Genomic DNA, 15,958 nt, shown 5'->3' with positions numbered 1-15,958 from the left:
GGATGAAAATTAATGTGTTTTATTAAGTAAAAGTTGGTCCTTAATTTATGAGGGGTCACAGTGTCACATTCCATAATAGTTTTATAAAGTCATTAATTTTTTAATATGAAACCCAACAAGAGTTTTCTGTGATCAAGTCGCGGGAAGACCTTGTGTCCTAATTACCAACTGCACGGTTTAGCAGAAGTGCAAATTGGAAAGGTTTGACCGTATATTAATTTTATTCAGGGATGCTTGGATGGCTGGAGAACTTTTTAACCCTTCAGCAGCTCCCCCAGACCTTCTCACCTGGCTTTTGCAGGACGAGGTGATGCCTTGCACGCCCAGTGTTGCCAAGTCACCGGGACCGTGCAGAGGACGAGCTCGGGCAAGAGCGAATTTATTTTATATTTGAAAATAACTGTGGCTCCCTGGTAGATATGACAAGTGTCAACAACAATGTCAAAACCTGAGATGCAGGATGGGAACTAGGAAAAGTTGGCATGAAGTGGAGATGAGGCACAATTTTTTCAAAGCTTTTTTTTTACTGGAGACTATCATAGAATGTGTGCAGCTGGAAAGGACCTTTTAAGGTCATCTAGTCCAGCCCCCCTTGCAGTGCACAGGGATCTTTTCAACTACATCAGGTTGCTCAGAGCCCCATCTAGCCTGACTTTGAATGTCTCCAGGGATGTGGCCTCCACCACCTCTCTGGGCAACCTGTTCCAGTTCTTCACCACCCTCATAGTAAAGAACTTCTTCCTGATATCCAATCTGAATCTACCTCATAGAATGGTTTGGGTTAAAAGAGACCTTCAAGATCATCAAATTGCAACCTCCCCGCCACGGGCAGGGACACCCTCTAAGATAATTTTGCATCTCACATGATGGTAGCAAATTTCCAGAAGCATTTCAACTATGAAAAATAAAAGAAAATACTCAGCACAAACCTTCAACACCACTTATGCACTTCACTCTGTCTCGAACCTCTACGTTGTAGCCCTCAAAGGACATGAAGACCCCGTCGGGGTGGTAAGGTGCTCGCTGTGTGTATACTTTGGAGTAGCTATGAGAGAATTCAAACCTGTCATAACCATCGTACTGAGCAATTTTCCCATAAACCTCAAAGTATTTCTCTACCCAGCTGAACGGCAGGAAGACCTCGTTGCCTTCCCTCCTCCCTTTAATGGTGTGCTCGTCATTGATCAGACAGTCAATCTCCTCGTACTTCAGCCCCGGGGCTTTGTTGAAGCCTCCAGCCACGGGAGGAGCCTTCTGCTGCTCCTGGGGAGATGCCTCCTCGCTCTGCTGCCGGGCTGGGTCGCTCTCGGAGGCGGCTCCGGCGGCGCCGCGGCGCTCGGGACCCGCCGGGCTGCGGGGAAAGGGGCCGGCTCTGTCGGAGGAGCATCGGTTCCAGAGCAGCACCGTCACCAGGGTGAAGAGGGCACAGATGATGATCAGAGTCTTGTAGTTGACCCGAGCTGCCAAGCAACGCATATTCACACCATACCTGCAAAACAAAGAGAGGGGAGGAGGATTTCAGCTGGTGGTGCTGAAAAGCTGGAGATGAGGGTTCTGCTCATTGGGAGGCCTGGTGGGAGCATCGCCACGTGCTCACCACGACAGTGTCTGGAGGGAAGGGGACAGACACCTGGAAGAGAATTTGGGTTTTTCCAGGTCTCTGTAAAGCAACAAGATCAAACGCCACGTGCTTGCCACCACAGTGCTTGGTGAGAAGAGGACAGACACCTAGAAGAGAATTTGGGTTTTTCCAGCTCTCCATAAGCAACAAGACCCAACACACCAAGTCATGATTCACCTCCTGGCTGCAACAACAGATTGTTTCACCTAATGCCGAGGACACAACGAAACGGCAGTGCTTCTGCAAGAAAAGCTTGATGCTAATGAGCTGCTGAGCAACCACCAGGAGAGACAACAAACCCACCAGCCTCACGTGCAGGAGAAGAGAAGTCCTTAGCAGAGAATAACCCCTGCCTACCAGCTCCATGGAAAGGGGATTTCCAACCAAACAGCCCTACAATCAAAACCTGAAGCCTGCAAACATCCCCAGCTCACACAGCTGAAACCGCTAAGATATAAAAATTAAAGGCTATTTTTGTCTTTATTTTTTTTTTAATTAAAGCTATACAAGCTTTAATTATAGCTAAACAAGCTATACATGTTTTCTGAGGTGAACACTCAACATTCAAGACTGGATCAATTCTTACTGCAACTTAAATGCACTTTTAAAGCAGTAACACATGAGGAGGAGGACGTGGGCTGGTAACAGGATTGTCCAGAGCCCTGGTGGGGCAGTGCCAGCAGCCCTGAGCCAGGAGCATCCAGAAGAAGCCAAGGATGGACTGGGAAAGTCTTGGATTGCCCTGGGGACAGGACCTCCATGGGCATGCTCAGGGGCTCACGTGCCCTGCTCCCCCAGGAGAAGGTGGAAACTATGGCAACCCTCTCTTGGGATTTGATTTTGTTTTTCTGCAAGATAACCCTCCTGCTGCACGAAGCATCTTCCAACACCACTGCCACAGCCCTGGAAAAGCACGGATTTAAATCCAGAAGCTGAAGTTGATTTAAGCCTGTTTGCTCAGGAGACCCTACTTCTGCTGAGGAATTAAGTCCTTCAGACAAACAAAACACACACCTTTTTCAAATGTGCAGGAATATTTAAGATACACTTCATAAAATCCTTATTAAACATGAGTTTCATTTCACCTCCCCAGTATCCAAGCCACTGAGCTCAGTTTTAAACCCTTTGCTTAACTGCAGCCCCATCTGACACCCCCAGGGGCTTCTCAGCAGTAAAGCCAGGGGCTCTCATGGCCCCAGACCTGCCAGGATCTGGGCACTGAGTTGCTGGACAAGGTGCTCCAGATACTGCAGATGTTCTGTTGACAGGCAGGAGTTCACCACCAAGCAGTTAAAAGGAGTTTCACCTCGAGTTCCACCCCCCCCCCCCCCGCTTTCCTTTTTAAACGGAAATAATCAATTATCTCTCACCAGTTTTATGCTTCCATACTGTAAGCACCATCTGGTCATTTAAAACAGGAGTTTAAAAGAGAAGTGTCTAATTTTCTGAAAGCCTAGTTTACTACAAGCTTTTAGAGAACATAAGTTTATATATAATTGTGTTTTTATGGAAATGCTAGCAGAAGAATAAATCCAATTTTCTGCCTCAGCAGATAATTTTTAGTGAAGATGCTTTCAGGATGACCTCAACAAACATGCTCTGCCTTTTTTTTTTTTTTTTACACAAAGGGATAATTCACTTTAAATAGGGAACGACATTTCTGACACACTTCACTTCTACCTATAAAACTCACAATTAATTAAGCCACCTGGATTACCAGTGGATGGGGAGATAGGGAAGGGGAAACACCATCACCACACTTTTTACAGCCCTATTACCCCAGGCCCATTACTCTATGGCTTTAAACAGACTCCACAGCTGCAAAGAGGGCCTGGCTGAGCCACTGAACACAGCTTTTATTTTATTTGGGTTCTTCTGCCTTGGACAGTAGAGGATTTGGAGCTGTGCAAAGCTTTTCCTCAGCTTGCCCTGCAGCTCCAGGGAAGAGCAGGAGATGCTGCAGGTTGGGTCCAGCCACATCTGCAGCTTCCTGAACAATGCTGTTGAAATATTTAGGTTTTATGAACTATAAATGAACTGAAGAGGATGGGAAAGAAAAGGAGTATTTTCAGAGAACCATCACATTAAGTCTCACCAGTCACTGGAAAAAAAAATCCAGAAATATCAGTGCAAGAGAGAGGGTTATTACATGTTAAATGGATAGATGGATTTTCATTCAACTGCAGAAAAAAAGAATTCAGAATTTCAACAGCAGAAAGAGGTAACTTAAACCCACAGATGGACTGTGTTAAATAGGTTTATTCCCTCACTGCTCTTATGAAAAGGATTTCATCGTACCATACTTAAATGATTTAAGGAGTACAACATAGGAAAGTAGTTTGAAGTTATGAAGTAATATATCCATGAGATCCACACTCCCCTCATCCTGCAGGATGACACACCTCACCTCTCCACGGCTGTGTACCCACACACCTCCCACCAACACCTGAAGGCTGCTTCTCAGGAACGTCAGTCCTTATCTCTGAAGGAACACTGGAGATACAGGTTGGGAAAGGCAAAAACTTCTCAGAATTCTGGCTAAAAATCCTTTAATTCCTGAGTGGAATTACAGGGCTGCAGAAAGGGCTGCAGCAGAGGGATGTGCTGCTGTCATTGACAGCTGGGACCAACACCACTGGCCTACAGCAACATGCAAATTACCTATCAATTAATACCTGTTCAGTTTTACACTGATGCAGTTGCTGTACAAATAATTACATAAATTCTAATTAAAATGGAAGGAAACGGCATTTCTCACAGAATGGATGACTAGTTTCAAATGTATCCCAAAACAGGGATGCAACCAGAAAAACTTACTTTGCAAGGTGACGAGGCTTCTGAGACACTGTTTTTAATATAAAGAACAACTGGGTTAAATAAAAATAAAGTCTTGCTACTGCTGCTTTACTAATGATGTGAGAAAAAGGACAAGTCTTGGTATTCCGTGCCATGAATTAGGAATCCACAGTCCCAGTTGTGTATCTGAGAGTGACAGATTCAATTCTGCTACTGAGTTCTTACATAAAACCAAGTTATTGGCAGTCTAAAAATATGTACATCTCTCCCTCTTAGGAAGTCACTTGTAAGACAGGTTTTTTTGATCTGCAAAACCGTGTTGAATATATTAAAAGTAAGAATTTCTCTGAAATCCAGATACTGCCAGTTTCCTGCGTACTTGGCACGGGAACCATCCCAGTGCTTCACTCATCCTTCCTCAACTTCAAAGCCCAGGAGGGACCTCGGAGGCTCCTCTCATGGTTATAACCACTGATTGAGTTCATTTGTAAATCCAGCAGGGAAAGCTGCAGTGGTTTTGTGCACTGTTGTGTTTGGAAGTGAAAATCTCCAGCACAGGAAGACCTCAGGGTATTTTCCAGGTGGGAAGATGCAGCTCCTCAAGCTGGGAAGCACCATCTGCCCCTCATGGGAGGGGAGAAAGGGAAGATTCTCTCCCAAAAGCACTTCTGCATTCCCTGTCTTCACTGTTGTGATGTGGGGAATTAATTTCAGACCACGTGGTGTGGAAGCAGCAATCCTCAGACTTATCATCCTGATCTTGTTTCGGGAAGTGGGATTTAGCTCCTGCAGAGGGGTGAGATGGCAGTGCTGCTGCTGCTCAGCAGAGTGTGTTCTTGTGGGCTGGTCCTCGCAGGGTCTGGGCTTCCACAGCCTGAACACTTTCAAGTGGGACAGGAAGGCTCTGCTGCCAGCAGGACCCTGAAGCAGCAGTACGGTCCTGCTGCCCAGAGCCCATCCAAAAACCTACAAAAATCACTTATTCAGGTGTTTTTCAAGTCCCACTGGTATTCAGAGTTAAAAAAGAAAAACTACTCAAGCGGTGGCAGGCGGGACACCAGCCACAACAGCCTGCACTGCACCCAGGTCAGGGGCTGAGAACCAGCCAAAGCTTTCTCGCAGCTCCCAAAGGTGCCATCTGTGCAGGTTACCAGTGACACTGCAGTGACAGCAGGATGAATGCAGACAGGAATACAGCTGCCTGCTGGACTTAGTTTTACCCGTGAGCCCGTTCCACCCGGCTGGCACAGACACAAACCGCGCTCTCAGATGAGCAGGACACAAGCTGCTGGGGCTGCCTTGGTGCTGCCACTCCTTCTGCTCGCATGCAGGGGTCAGAATAAAACAGATCCATGACCCTCCCACCAACAGGTTTGACCCACAGCACCACATCTGCCCCATCACCCTTCAGGGTTCAGAGCTCTGGGGGATGCAGCACGTCCAGCAAGAGCCAAACTTGCAGGGCTCTGCAGCCACCCTGCGCGCAGGAGCAAAGAGCACCCTGTGTTTTGAGCTGGTTGAAAGCACCAGGCCTCTTCCTGAGCCAACAAACTCAGTAAGGGCTCAAGAAAACACATCGCAAAGTACGTTCCCCAAGAACAGGTTGGTTGGCTGCAAGTTAAAGCATTCACATTTAAATTCTCTGTGCTTAAACCATAATCAGGAGTAAGTTGCCCCCTGAGCCTCGGAGGTCTCCACGTGGCCTGACACACCAGCTCTGTTTGCTCAGGAGGAAAAAGTCAGTAGTTTTACTTAAGAGCAGGGATTTCTGCTGAATAGTGATAAGCTACCTATTTACTTTGAAGCCTCTATGCCAGACTAAGCTATTTAGTACAGAGGAAAAAAAAAAACCCTGAGCAGTGACTGCCAATCTGAGATACCTCAAATTCAGTATTTAAAGATCCACAGCAGTTTAACAAAAAAAAAGCAACAAGCCTAGAACTTCTATATATCCCCAGACCTGAAAGTTATACTCAGTTATACACAAACCCCAGACAGAATTCCCCTCCTCCATTTTCTGTTTATTACACACAGCAAAACACCCTTTAGCCTGGTGATCACAATGCTCCATAAACCCCACAAAGAACTCGGTAATTGTTTTCGATAACAGTGGAAAACTCCATTGGATAATTGTAACGACATCAACATTTCAGATCCTTTGCCAAGGTTTACTTAGGCCTTAAAATGTGATATTTGTGAATGAGCTGCCTTCCTGACAGCACTGCACTTCCCAAGCATGTTTTACCTGCACCCTCCATCTGCTCGAGCAGGCTCCCTGAGCACATCTCCTACTGTCTGCTTCCCTGTGCAGGTGCTTCCCACCAGGCACACAAACCAGCTCTGCAAAACACTGGACCTGGAGGTCAAAAAATATTCTGGCAACTGGTAGAATGCATCAGAATGCTAACCTGGGCTAGCTGCCTCCAGTAGACAAGCCTCACTGCTAATATTTTATTTATATTTGTTTGCACAGAGCCTGTATCCAGTTGGTATTTCAATACATAGAGCACTGTCAAGGCTGCTTGTTTTCTCCTTAAGTGTCAGGAAATTACAAGACTACAAACAAATGAATGTGCCTCCCACAACTGCCTCCAGATTACTGGCCTCTCCACTGGCTCTTTAGCACAGATTTACTGTCTAATCCTCATTGCTTCCAGTGCTCCATCTGTGGGTGATTAGACAGAGAGGATGTCAAACACAAAGTGAAGAAGCCATATCCAGCAGCTTATCCCACGGTTTTCCAGTCCAGTTAGAGCTTAATAGAGTTTTATTTGTATCAACACATCTATTAGTAACCATCAACAAAGTCTGTGGCTATATAATGGTTAATTCAAAAAGTCAAGTACTCTTCTATGGATACTGATGTTATCATTTCCTATTAGAAACTGAGATATGCATCTAATTTCAGCATCAGCTCATTCAGGGCTTGTATCCAGGCAGCTACAGAATTTGGAAGGTTTTCAAACAGGTTTAGCTGCTGCCTGGAGACACAGAGGAGTGACTGTACCCCACCCTCCCCTTGCCTCACCACGGGAGAGCTGTCTTCTCCTGCCCTCTGGACAGACACACATTTCTCTGCAGACAAGACAAGTTAGAGCAAACTATGTCCCCACAGGAGAGCAGGATTTTAGTGACTCATGGGCCTTTGACTATCATAAAATTGGGAACGTTTTATAATCTAAAACTGGAAAAATAACTGGAAAAAAACCTTGCACATTGCAATGACGTGGACAAGCAGCTTCAAGACTCGACAAGGCCCTGGATGACCCAGCCCAAGCCCTGCTTTCAACAGGAGGTGGGGCTAGAAGATCTCCAAACGTCCCCTGCAACCTCGACTTTTCCATCAATCTGCAGGACTCTCAGGCAGCACGTGGATGGAGGCAACAGAGCACACACAGTCTGGCTGTGCTGGTCCTCCACAGTGAGCACTGGTCTTCTCCCTCAACTCCTGCAGCAGCTGCACGCTTTGAAAAGCATTCATCAGCCTGCATTAATTTAAAAATAATTCAAGTATAGCTCAGAGAGTAATTGTAATCTAAACTAGATAGAAAAAATACCTCTTCTGAGCTGCCAGGAGGGCCCTCCCTTCAACAATGGCTCTACCCATATCTCTGCACAACTGCCCAGCCCCTGTGACCAGCCCCAGCCCCTGACAAGGCTCTCAGGCACCACAGACCATCAAGGTGCCCTTGTTCCTCTAGTAAATCTAGTCCAGAATATCACTACAAGACTTTGAAGATACAGTTATTGTATATCACACTTTTATGCCATATCAGGAAAACCAGTTAGTAGGGAGTGCTGCTGTAATTATGAGCCCATTTATTATACAGTCTAATAAATCTACTTGCTTTCCAGATGGATTAAGCTATTAAACCCCTCACTAATGGCACAAACAATAACTCCAAAATCTAGCTGCTGCTCAGGGAGGCATTACACTGCCTCCTTCCAAGCCATCAAGTATTATAGTGTTACTACACAGATTAATGAAGCAAAAAAAGAAACTGTTTCATCAGTCTCCCTCATATTTGGGCTTGGAAAGCAATGCCCCAGCAAGTCTCGAGACATTACAGCATTAAGGGCTGTAACTGGGCACTCAGGAGGAGCCTGGCAAGATTATTCCAGGGAGTTAGGCTCTCCATGCGAGCAGGAATAGAGAGCCCATGGCATGGCTGGTTTCCCAGCACCCCAGTCCCTTTCCAGGGCACTGCTCAGGATGGCACTGGCTGTGGCTGTGACTGGACTCCCCAGGATGCCACTGCTGCCACATTCAGCCCAACTTGCTTCTTAATTAGCTGTCCCTTTCTGGCAGAACATCTGCCCAGCAGGGAAAGGCCAGCAGGGAGGGGAGGCAGGGCAGAACATGCTGCTGGTGCTCCCCGGGGATGGGGCTGGGGGCTGAGGAGCCTCCACCAAACCATCCCAACAGAACTGTTGGTTCTGCTTCACAGCAATCCCAGGAACTACAGGGAAAAATAACTGCACCTGCCAAGGTGTTTACCTTCCAGGAGTGAGCACAGGTCTGTGCTCTGAGGGGCTGCCAGGCCCTGGTGTTAGAGTGGCTCCTCTTCCTGCTCAGCAACACATGATTATCTTCTTGGAACAGTGTAAATGCATCACAACAAACCAAAGGAGGGAAGCCCTGCACACCTCTTCCTTTGCAGTGCTGCTTGGTGAGATGCAATGAGTGGACTGTCAGGAGAGGTTTCACTGAGGGTTAATCATTCAGGGCAAACAAAAACCCTCTAAGTAAGACAACTGCAGAGAGCCCTTGCTGCTTTGTGGACACAGAGACATCATTCACTCCATCCCACTGTGCAGCCTGGCTGGTAGGAACAAGCAATTGGATAGTTTCATTCCTCTGGATCATTAGTGACTTCTCACAACAGTCACAGCCCTGAAGAAGAAAGAGCACAAACTTCACACCAAGAAAGCAAGAGAGCACACGTCCTTTCTCACTCTCCCCTTCCAAAAACTTCTGTTCCTCCCCCCAGCAGCTGGTGGATCCTGGGGAGCTGGGCACCTGGGGGTGATTCTTCAGCCCCTCATCCAGGAAGAGTAAGGCAGTGGCACCACAGGGGAGGACCAGCCAGCTTGGATATGAAGCAGCCAAACTACTTGACCCCTCAGCTGCAATGAGTACAAGTAATCTGAAAGGTTCAGAGGAGTGTAACCTGACCAGTTATTTATATTAATAAGCCCAGTTTTTTTTTAACTAAGTAAAGCACCTTGATTAACACTAGTTTTGTCCTTAAAACCAGCCTCTGTGGTACCTCTGTTACAGCTTCTCCAGTCCTGCAGTCTCCATGTAGGTCACATTTAATCACCAGCACTGGCAACTGTTACATTATCATGTCAGCTCCTGTTTCTTACTGACTTATTAATAAAGAAGCATTTTATACTGATAATGGAGAATGTTAATATTTTAAATGAATATAAATCCCCCCCAGCCCTGCTCTGGCAGCAGCTCTCTCCCATTATTCACACACTATGGAAGGGCTGGTTCCTGCACTCGCTGAGCAGCCCCACGGTTTGCACTGCTACAATTTGCCTTTCCCAAGATGTAAGTATTTGAGCTCCAAAGTTGTTTTTGTCCAAAAGCTGCTTTAACTGCTCATTGGAATGGATGTGAGGCAGAACATTTCACAGCTAGGGTTACAGCTGTGCTCCTCACAACACGTCCCAGCCCCAAACACCCACGTCCCAGCTCTGCTATGCTGAATAATTGTCAGAATGTGTGAAAGTATAAAGCACACACATTTTTTGGCAGCACTGTTTCTAACGTACTGATAGGCTGATTGATATCCTAAGACAACTTTGCTGCCACAAAGCCTGCACTGCCTGCTGGTTAAATCATTATAAACTTTATCTTAACAGTGGGAAGGTAATTTACATTTAAGCCACAAAGAACAGACAAATTATAAGGAAAAGCCAGATAAAACATTTGAATAGCTACATGGATGATGTTCAGGCAGGTGTTGAACTCACTACACAGACATCCTGGTGTATGTGCCATGGGGACAGAGGGGACAGGAGCCACCCCAGCCATGTGGCTTCTCAGGAAACTCATTACTGGCTCTGTGCTTTCTGCTGGAGGCAGCACGGGAGGAGGCCAAGTGCCTTTAATGCAGGGACTGATCCAGTACAGCAGCAGTAATTCAAATTTTAATCATGCCACTGGAGAGAGGATAAACCACATAACTCACAGTCTATTTAGCCTTAAAAAGTCAGAACAGATCTACTTTGGAAATCCCTTTCTGCAGCTCGACGTTATGCACGTACATCTTTAAGGTCAGAAAGACAAAAAAAAGGCAAAGATTTTCCACTCCTGCTTCCCCTTTCATGGCACAGTGGACAGCTATCAAACCTCCACACCTGGAGCAAAGCTTTGGAGAGGCTTTGAAAGAAAGAAACCAAAAAAGGCGTTTGAGGTGTGGAGACCACAGCAGTGCAGGACTAGATGTCCAGCCAGGCACCACAAGGTTACAGATCTCAGCCTATCTTTGGCTTAGAGCAAAATAACTGAAATAAGGGCATCAACCCTTTGCTTAACAAAGCAAGTTTAACAAAGCAAAAAGCCACGTCTCCTTTTACCCAGCCTGGTACCATCACCTGCTGCAGGATGAGCTTTGCACATCACACACAAATACCCTGCTCTGGTTGTGGGAAATCATCCAGATCTCTCACTTGTTTACCTGGCTCTGCTGCAAACACATATTCGATCAACTAAAATGCAAAGCCTGAAGTTCTGTTTCCCTCACTTTTTTTTTTTTTTTTAAAAGAGACAGTAACTTCAAAACTACTCCTCTCCACCAGACCTGGCTGCTGGCACAGGGCATCACTGCTGCTGAACCCACACAGGGACGTGTTTTCCCAGGGAATTCATGCAAATTGAACACATAATTCAGGATCAAACTCAGATGTTACATCTTGCTTGCTGCCCAGAAAAGCCTCAAGTTTGTTTTGTGCTTTGCTGCTCTTCCCTACCAGCTTCCCTCTAGGAATATCTGCTAAAAGCTCCTGATGATTTACGACATGTTCATTTTCCTCTTCCCATTACGCAGCCTGACATGTAACCTGCATCGTAGTGGGAATGAGGGGGGTCTGGTTTCTTCCCCAACGGGACTTTGTGGACAGGAGCAGAGCGGGCAGAGCTGCAGGCACTTCTGCTGCCAACTCCTGACAACACTGACAAGAATTCAATAGAAAGTGTGCTTGAAATTCCAACTGGGACAGCTGGCAAGTATCCGGCGTGCCTGCTCACCCGCAGCCTCCAAACAAAAGCAGAAGCACCCCTGGATCCCAAGCACTGCCACCAGCTAAAAGGTGTGGGCATGGGGCTGTGCAGAGCACACACACCTCACCCTAAAAACAACACGGTTCCTACCAAGGAGACGAACTTTAAAGACGTGGTCCAACACCTTCACACAGCAGGTTTCTGTGTGGCTGAGGCTGGCGAGTGCCGGGCGATGGCTGCAGCTCAACACGACGGTGCTGCCAGAGCCCGTGTCCCAGCAGTAAATGCATTAGCAGCTCCCCCATGAACTGCTTCTAAGTGCTCCCCGCCAAAGCTCAAATCCACGTGAAGCCCCAAACCCCACAGTTTTGGTTCACTGATGTTTAGAGTTTCTAGAGGCACAAAGCACTCCCAGCTGCAACCTGCTCCGAAGGCACAGCCACCCGCGCTTCTCCTTTCGCTGCGCAAAAGGCAGAGGTTAAGGAAGCAACACTGCTTATAGCAAAGAAATACATAAAATCTAGTTCAAGTTAGAAAAACTGGCTTTAAAAAGCCTCATTTTCCTTGCTTAGCAAACCCTGCCACTCTGAACAGCTGGTTCTCCAGGAAGGAGTTACTGGTGGTAGTTACTCCATTGCAGAATTAAAGGCTTTAGTGAAATTTTATTGCTTCACCAACTAAGTATTTCCAAAGAGAATGACCTGGACAACAATAATCAATATCACTTAATTAAAGGCTTTGAAGCTCTGATTATAATTGCTTTCACAAGTATTTTCACTTAGGAATAAAACCACTGAAAAGACTTCTCCTTGAAGAACTTGGTGTGATTATTAGCAGAGGCTGAACTTCAATAAAGGTGAATACAAGGTAAGCAGCAGCAGAAAGCATGAAGTCTTCCGTACATGATGGTTTGAGCAACAAACGGTGAGGGCAGAGACCTTGGCCATGGCCACCTCTGGGTTTTACAGCCTGGCCTGGACACAAGTGGCTGCATAAACTAACAGGGAGGGCACCAGGAGCATCCTGAGGAATGCCTGTGCTCAGCCCCACGCCCGAACGAGCACTTCCAAAGGATCCCAACCCAGAACATCTGCACCAGGTACTGGTATCCAAGCTGCAGGTAACTGGGAAGAGGCTGGAGGCAGGAGAGCAACCACCTGGCAGCAGGGTCTCAATCCCCACATCTGCTGTTTCTGGGGAGAGGTAACATGTTCCCTTCTCCTAATCCTTCAAACCAAGCTGAGTCTGGCCCTTCATTCTCCAGATAACAGTCTGTCCCCACAGAGTTTATGTTTAGACTCTGGCATTAACCCTGGCAAATGTGTTTGGAAACCTTCTGCTTCCAGATTTTTTTCATACTCAGCAGGCCAGAGATGACTGGGAGGCAGCAGCACTGGGCACCAGGGAGCCCAAGATAAGGTACAAACCCTGGTTTTATTGAAGTTCACCACAAAGGCTGAGCTTTTGCACTGGGCACAACTGCAACTTTCATTCTGTGTTTCTGAATACAGCCCAGGAATGCATACAGGCATGTGATGAGGCATAAGACAGAGATACCCTTTTATTTTACCTTTTTTCATCCTCATTTTCAGCTCCATAGAAGAGCTGATGAAAAAGGAGGGCAGAGTAAAATAAGAGATATAAAAACATGCTGAAAGCTACTTGACAGCAAACTGCTTTGGCCAGGAATTATTCTGTATAGCTGTGACAGTGAATTATTTACTTTTAAGTACAGGAGGTGATTACTATTGAACATCCGATAGACAAAAAAAAGAGAATTACCAGCAAAAGGAAAGGTCAGAATGACTGCTGAGAAGAGAGAAAGTGTTTTCAGAGGAGACTTCTCTCTTCAGGAAGAGACACAGGTCAGTAAAGTGCAAAGAACTGTTGCATGGGGAGAGATGGAGTATTTTTGTCCACGGCTCCTGTGTTCTGCTGGTATTTGAGATTCCTTTGCTTCTTCAGTTCCAACAAAACTGGGCTGCATACTTAATTATTAGAGACTTGCATGTCCAAACACAGAACCTAACCCAGGCTTGGCAGGATTTGGAGCTTTAAAATTCTAGCAAACAAAATATCATTCAAAGTTGACCAGTCAAACAGCTTTACTTTGTAAGAAATAGAACAGCAAAGTCTTCAGGCTTCTTATCCAGAGCCACAAGGCAAGATCAGAGATGGAACAGAGCAGCAGGACCTGGCAGGAGTTATCATCTACCTCTCTATCCTTCAGTTCAATTTGGGAAGGCCACGTCTAAATTTAAATAGTTTTGCCAGTGGGAACAAACAGCAGACCTTATTCTTAAAGACAGCAGGAAATACCAGACATTAAAATTCTACTGCAGTGCCAAATTCTTCATTTTTATGACTTTTTTTATGCCTATCCCTGCTAGAAAAATAAAATTCCATTTTCCAAGCATTCTACCCCAATACTGTCATCATCAGGATCTCAGTTCTTGTAATATTTGTAGACAGGAGTTGTTGCAGCCAAGATTTGAAACTCCACTTCTTAAACCAAACACAAACAAGCCTAGGGAGCCACTCCACCCCACCAGAAACAAGTCCCAGTGGTGGGTGTCATTTGGCCAAGAGCAGCATCACCGAGTTGCACCAAAGCAGAATAAGATCCAACATCTTCAGAGGCAAAGCAAGGACAGAGGCTGTGCACGGGTGGCTGCCCCAGCTGGGGGGTGCAGAAGGGTCCAAGGAAGCCAAGATCAGCAGCTACCAGGGGAGCAGCAGCTAAAGCACCAAGTGGAAGGGCACCGAGCGTGGGCTGAGGGGCTCTTTGTTTTTGTGCAGTGTTTTTCACTACCAGCTATTATTGTCTCCATCATCCAGCACAGCTGCAAAGCTGGGAAGATGCTGCAAGTACAGTGGAAAATAGGATGCTTGGTAACCTAAGAAAGCAGTCTGGGAAAGAATCAACCAATGCATGTTACTCAGATGGGACTGACTGCACAATGAGATGACAGAAGTCCCACTAAACAGATGGCCCTGAGGTTGGGTTTGTTTGGGTTTTTTTAAGTACCTGGAGGTGACACTGCATTGCAAAACTGACCCCAGCAGGCTGCCAAGACAAAAATCCCAACAGGAGTGGTACACACATGGAAACAGCTGACAAGCTGCAGGACATGAAATGACCCTTCTGCTCTGCTGAGCACTGCTGGAGACACAGCCAGAAGCCTGACCTGCTCCAGGTCCCACTCCAAGACACAGGAATCCAAGAGCAGCAGCAGGGACAGACCCACCACCATCCTGTGAAAGTGTGTTCCCTCACATACCCTCTCTGCTCCAGTCCCTGGATATCAAAAGCAGTTGCTACAAATAGCCTTTATTTTTTCCTTCTTTTTTAGACAGAATATTCATGTCATTTCCTGGAGCAGTTTATTTAATTTCATCCAATTTAATGGGGCTTCAGCAAGTTTAAGTGGTTTGTCCTTAGGAGAGGCAGCCTTACAGAAGTGTGTCCATGCATCTCCTACAGAAACTCCTCTTTTCGTGTCACTCACTGGTAAAGAGGTAATAATTGTAATGAAACAAGAAAAAAAAAATATTTCACCGTGCATGACAACATTTAGGACCAGTTAATGGAGGATAGATGTTACAATAATGGCTCTATTCAGTTTGTCTAACAGCTTAAAATGGAAGCTTGTAAGTTGCTTTTCATATTATGGAAAAAACCCCTCTGTGTACGTTTGGACAGCTACATCCTTCCAGTTTGTGATTTAGAATTTAGCCAAAGTCATGCTTAGCCTAAAAGAGAGTCCTAAGAATTGATTAAACTCTCAATCTCTCTTGCAAAGCAAGTTCCCCTTCTCTAGCTTAACCTCAAGACACAGTAATTCAACCTCAAAACCAAATAAGCCTTAGCCTTTCAAGAAAAAAAAGAACCAACAAGCGGGAAAATTTGAATTCATGTGGGTATCCTGGAACATCAGGAGATGGAAAGTGAGTGTGCAGCTCCCAAAGTGTCCAATATGCCCCCACTGATCTGCCTCTGGACATCAAGCCCATTTTCTGCCTTGTCCTGCTAACTCATGGATGCCATGTGCCCAGTTCTCATGCTTGTGGGAGAGGCTGATTCTGCTCCCTCCTGCCACCTCCCTGTAATAAGGAGAGGGACCACTCCACTTCTGCTGGGCTAAGGCAGCTTTGCGTTTTGCTGTCCCAAGTGGTTGCCCTCACAGCAGCCCTCCTGGAGGGTTCCCAGGGCAGGATGCCATCCACCCTCCCACGCACCCGCCCTCCATCCCTCAGAGGGAGCTGGGGATGCAGCTGCACTGAATTCCTTCTCACAGGCTTGAAAA

At 46.3% G+C, this 15,958-nt stretch overlaps 1 protein-coding gene across 7 annotated transcripts in view; it reads right to left on the bottom strand.

The window, feature by feature from the left end:
- Positions 1–15,958, bottom strand: part of GLCE (glucuronic acid epimerase) — a 53,712-nt gene that overhangs the window by 9,870 nt on the left and 27,884 nt on the right. For all 7 annotated transcript variants that reach the window (XM_051628860.1, XM_051628858.1, XM_051628859.1 and 4 more), the window contains one exon: positions 930–1,489. In XM_051628860.1, coding sequence (XP_051484820.1) covers positions 930–1,476 — 547 coding nt within the window. In that variant the 5' untranslated portion in view covers positions 1,477–1,489. The remainder of the gene's footprint in view (positions 1–929; positions 1,490–15,958) is intronic.

The sequence above is a fragment of the Apus apus genome, chromosome 10 (assembly GCF_020740795.1).
Source record: "Apus apus isolate bApuApu2 chromosome 10, bApuApu2.pri.cur, whole genome shotgun sequence".
NCBI classification, from domain to species: Eukaryota; Metazoa; Chordata; class Aves; order Apodiformes; family Apodidae; genus Apus; species Apus apus.
Note: the sequence above shows the minus strand (reverse complement) of the source record. Positions and strands in the feature narration are given on the sequence as shown.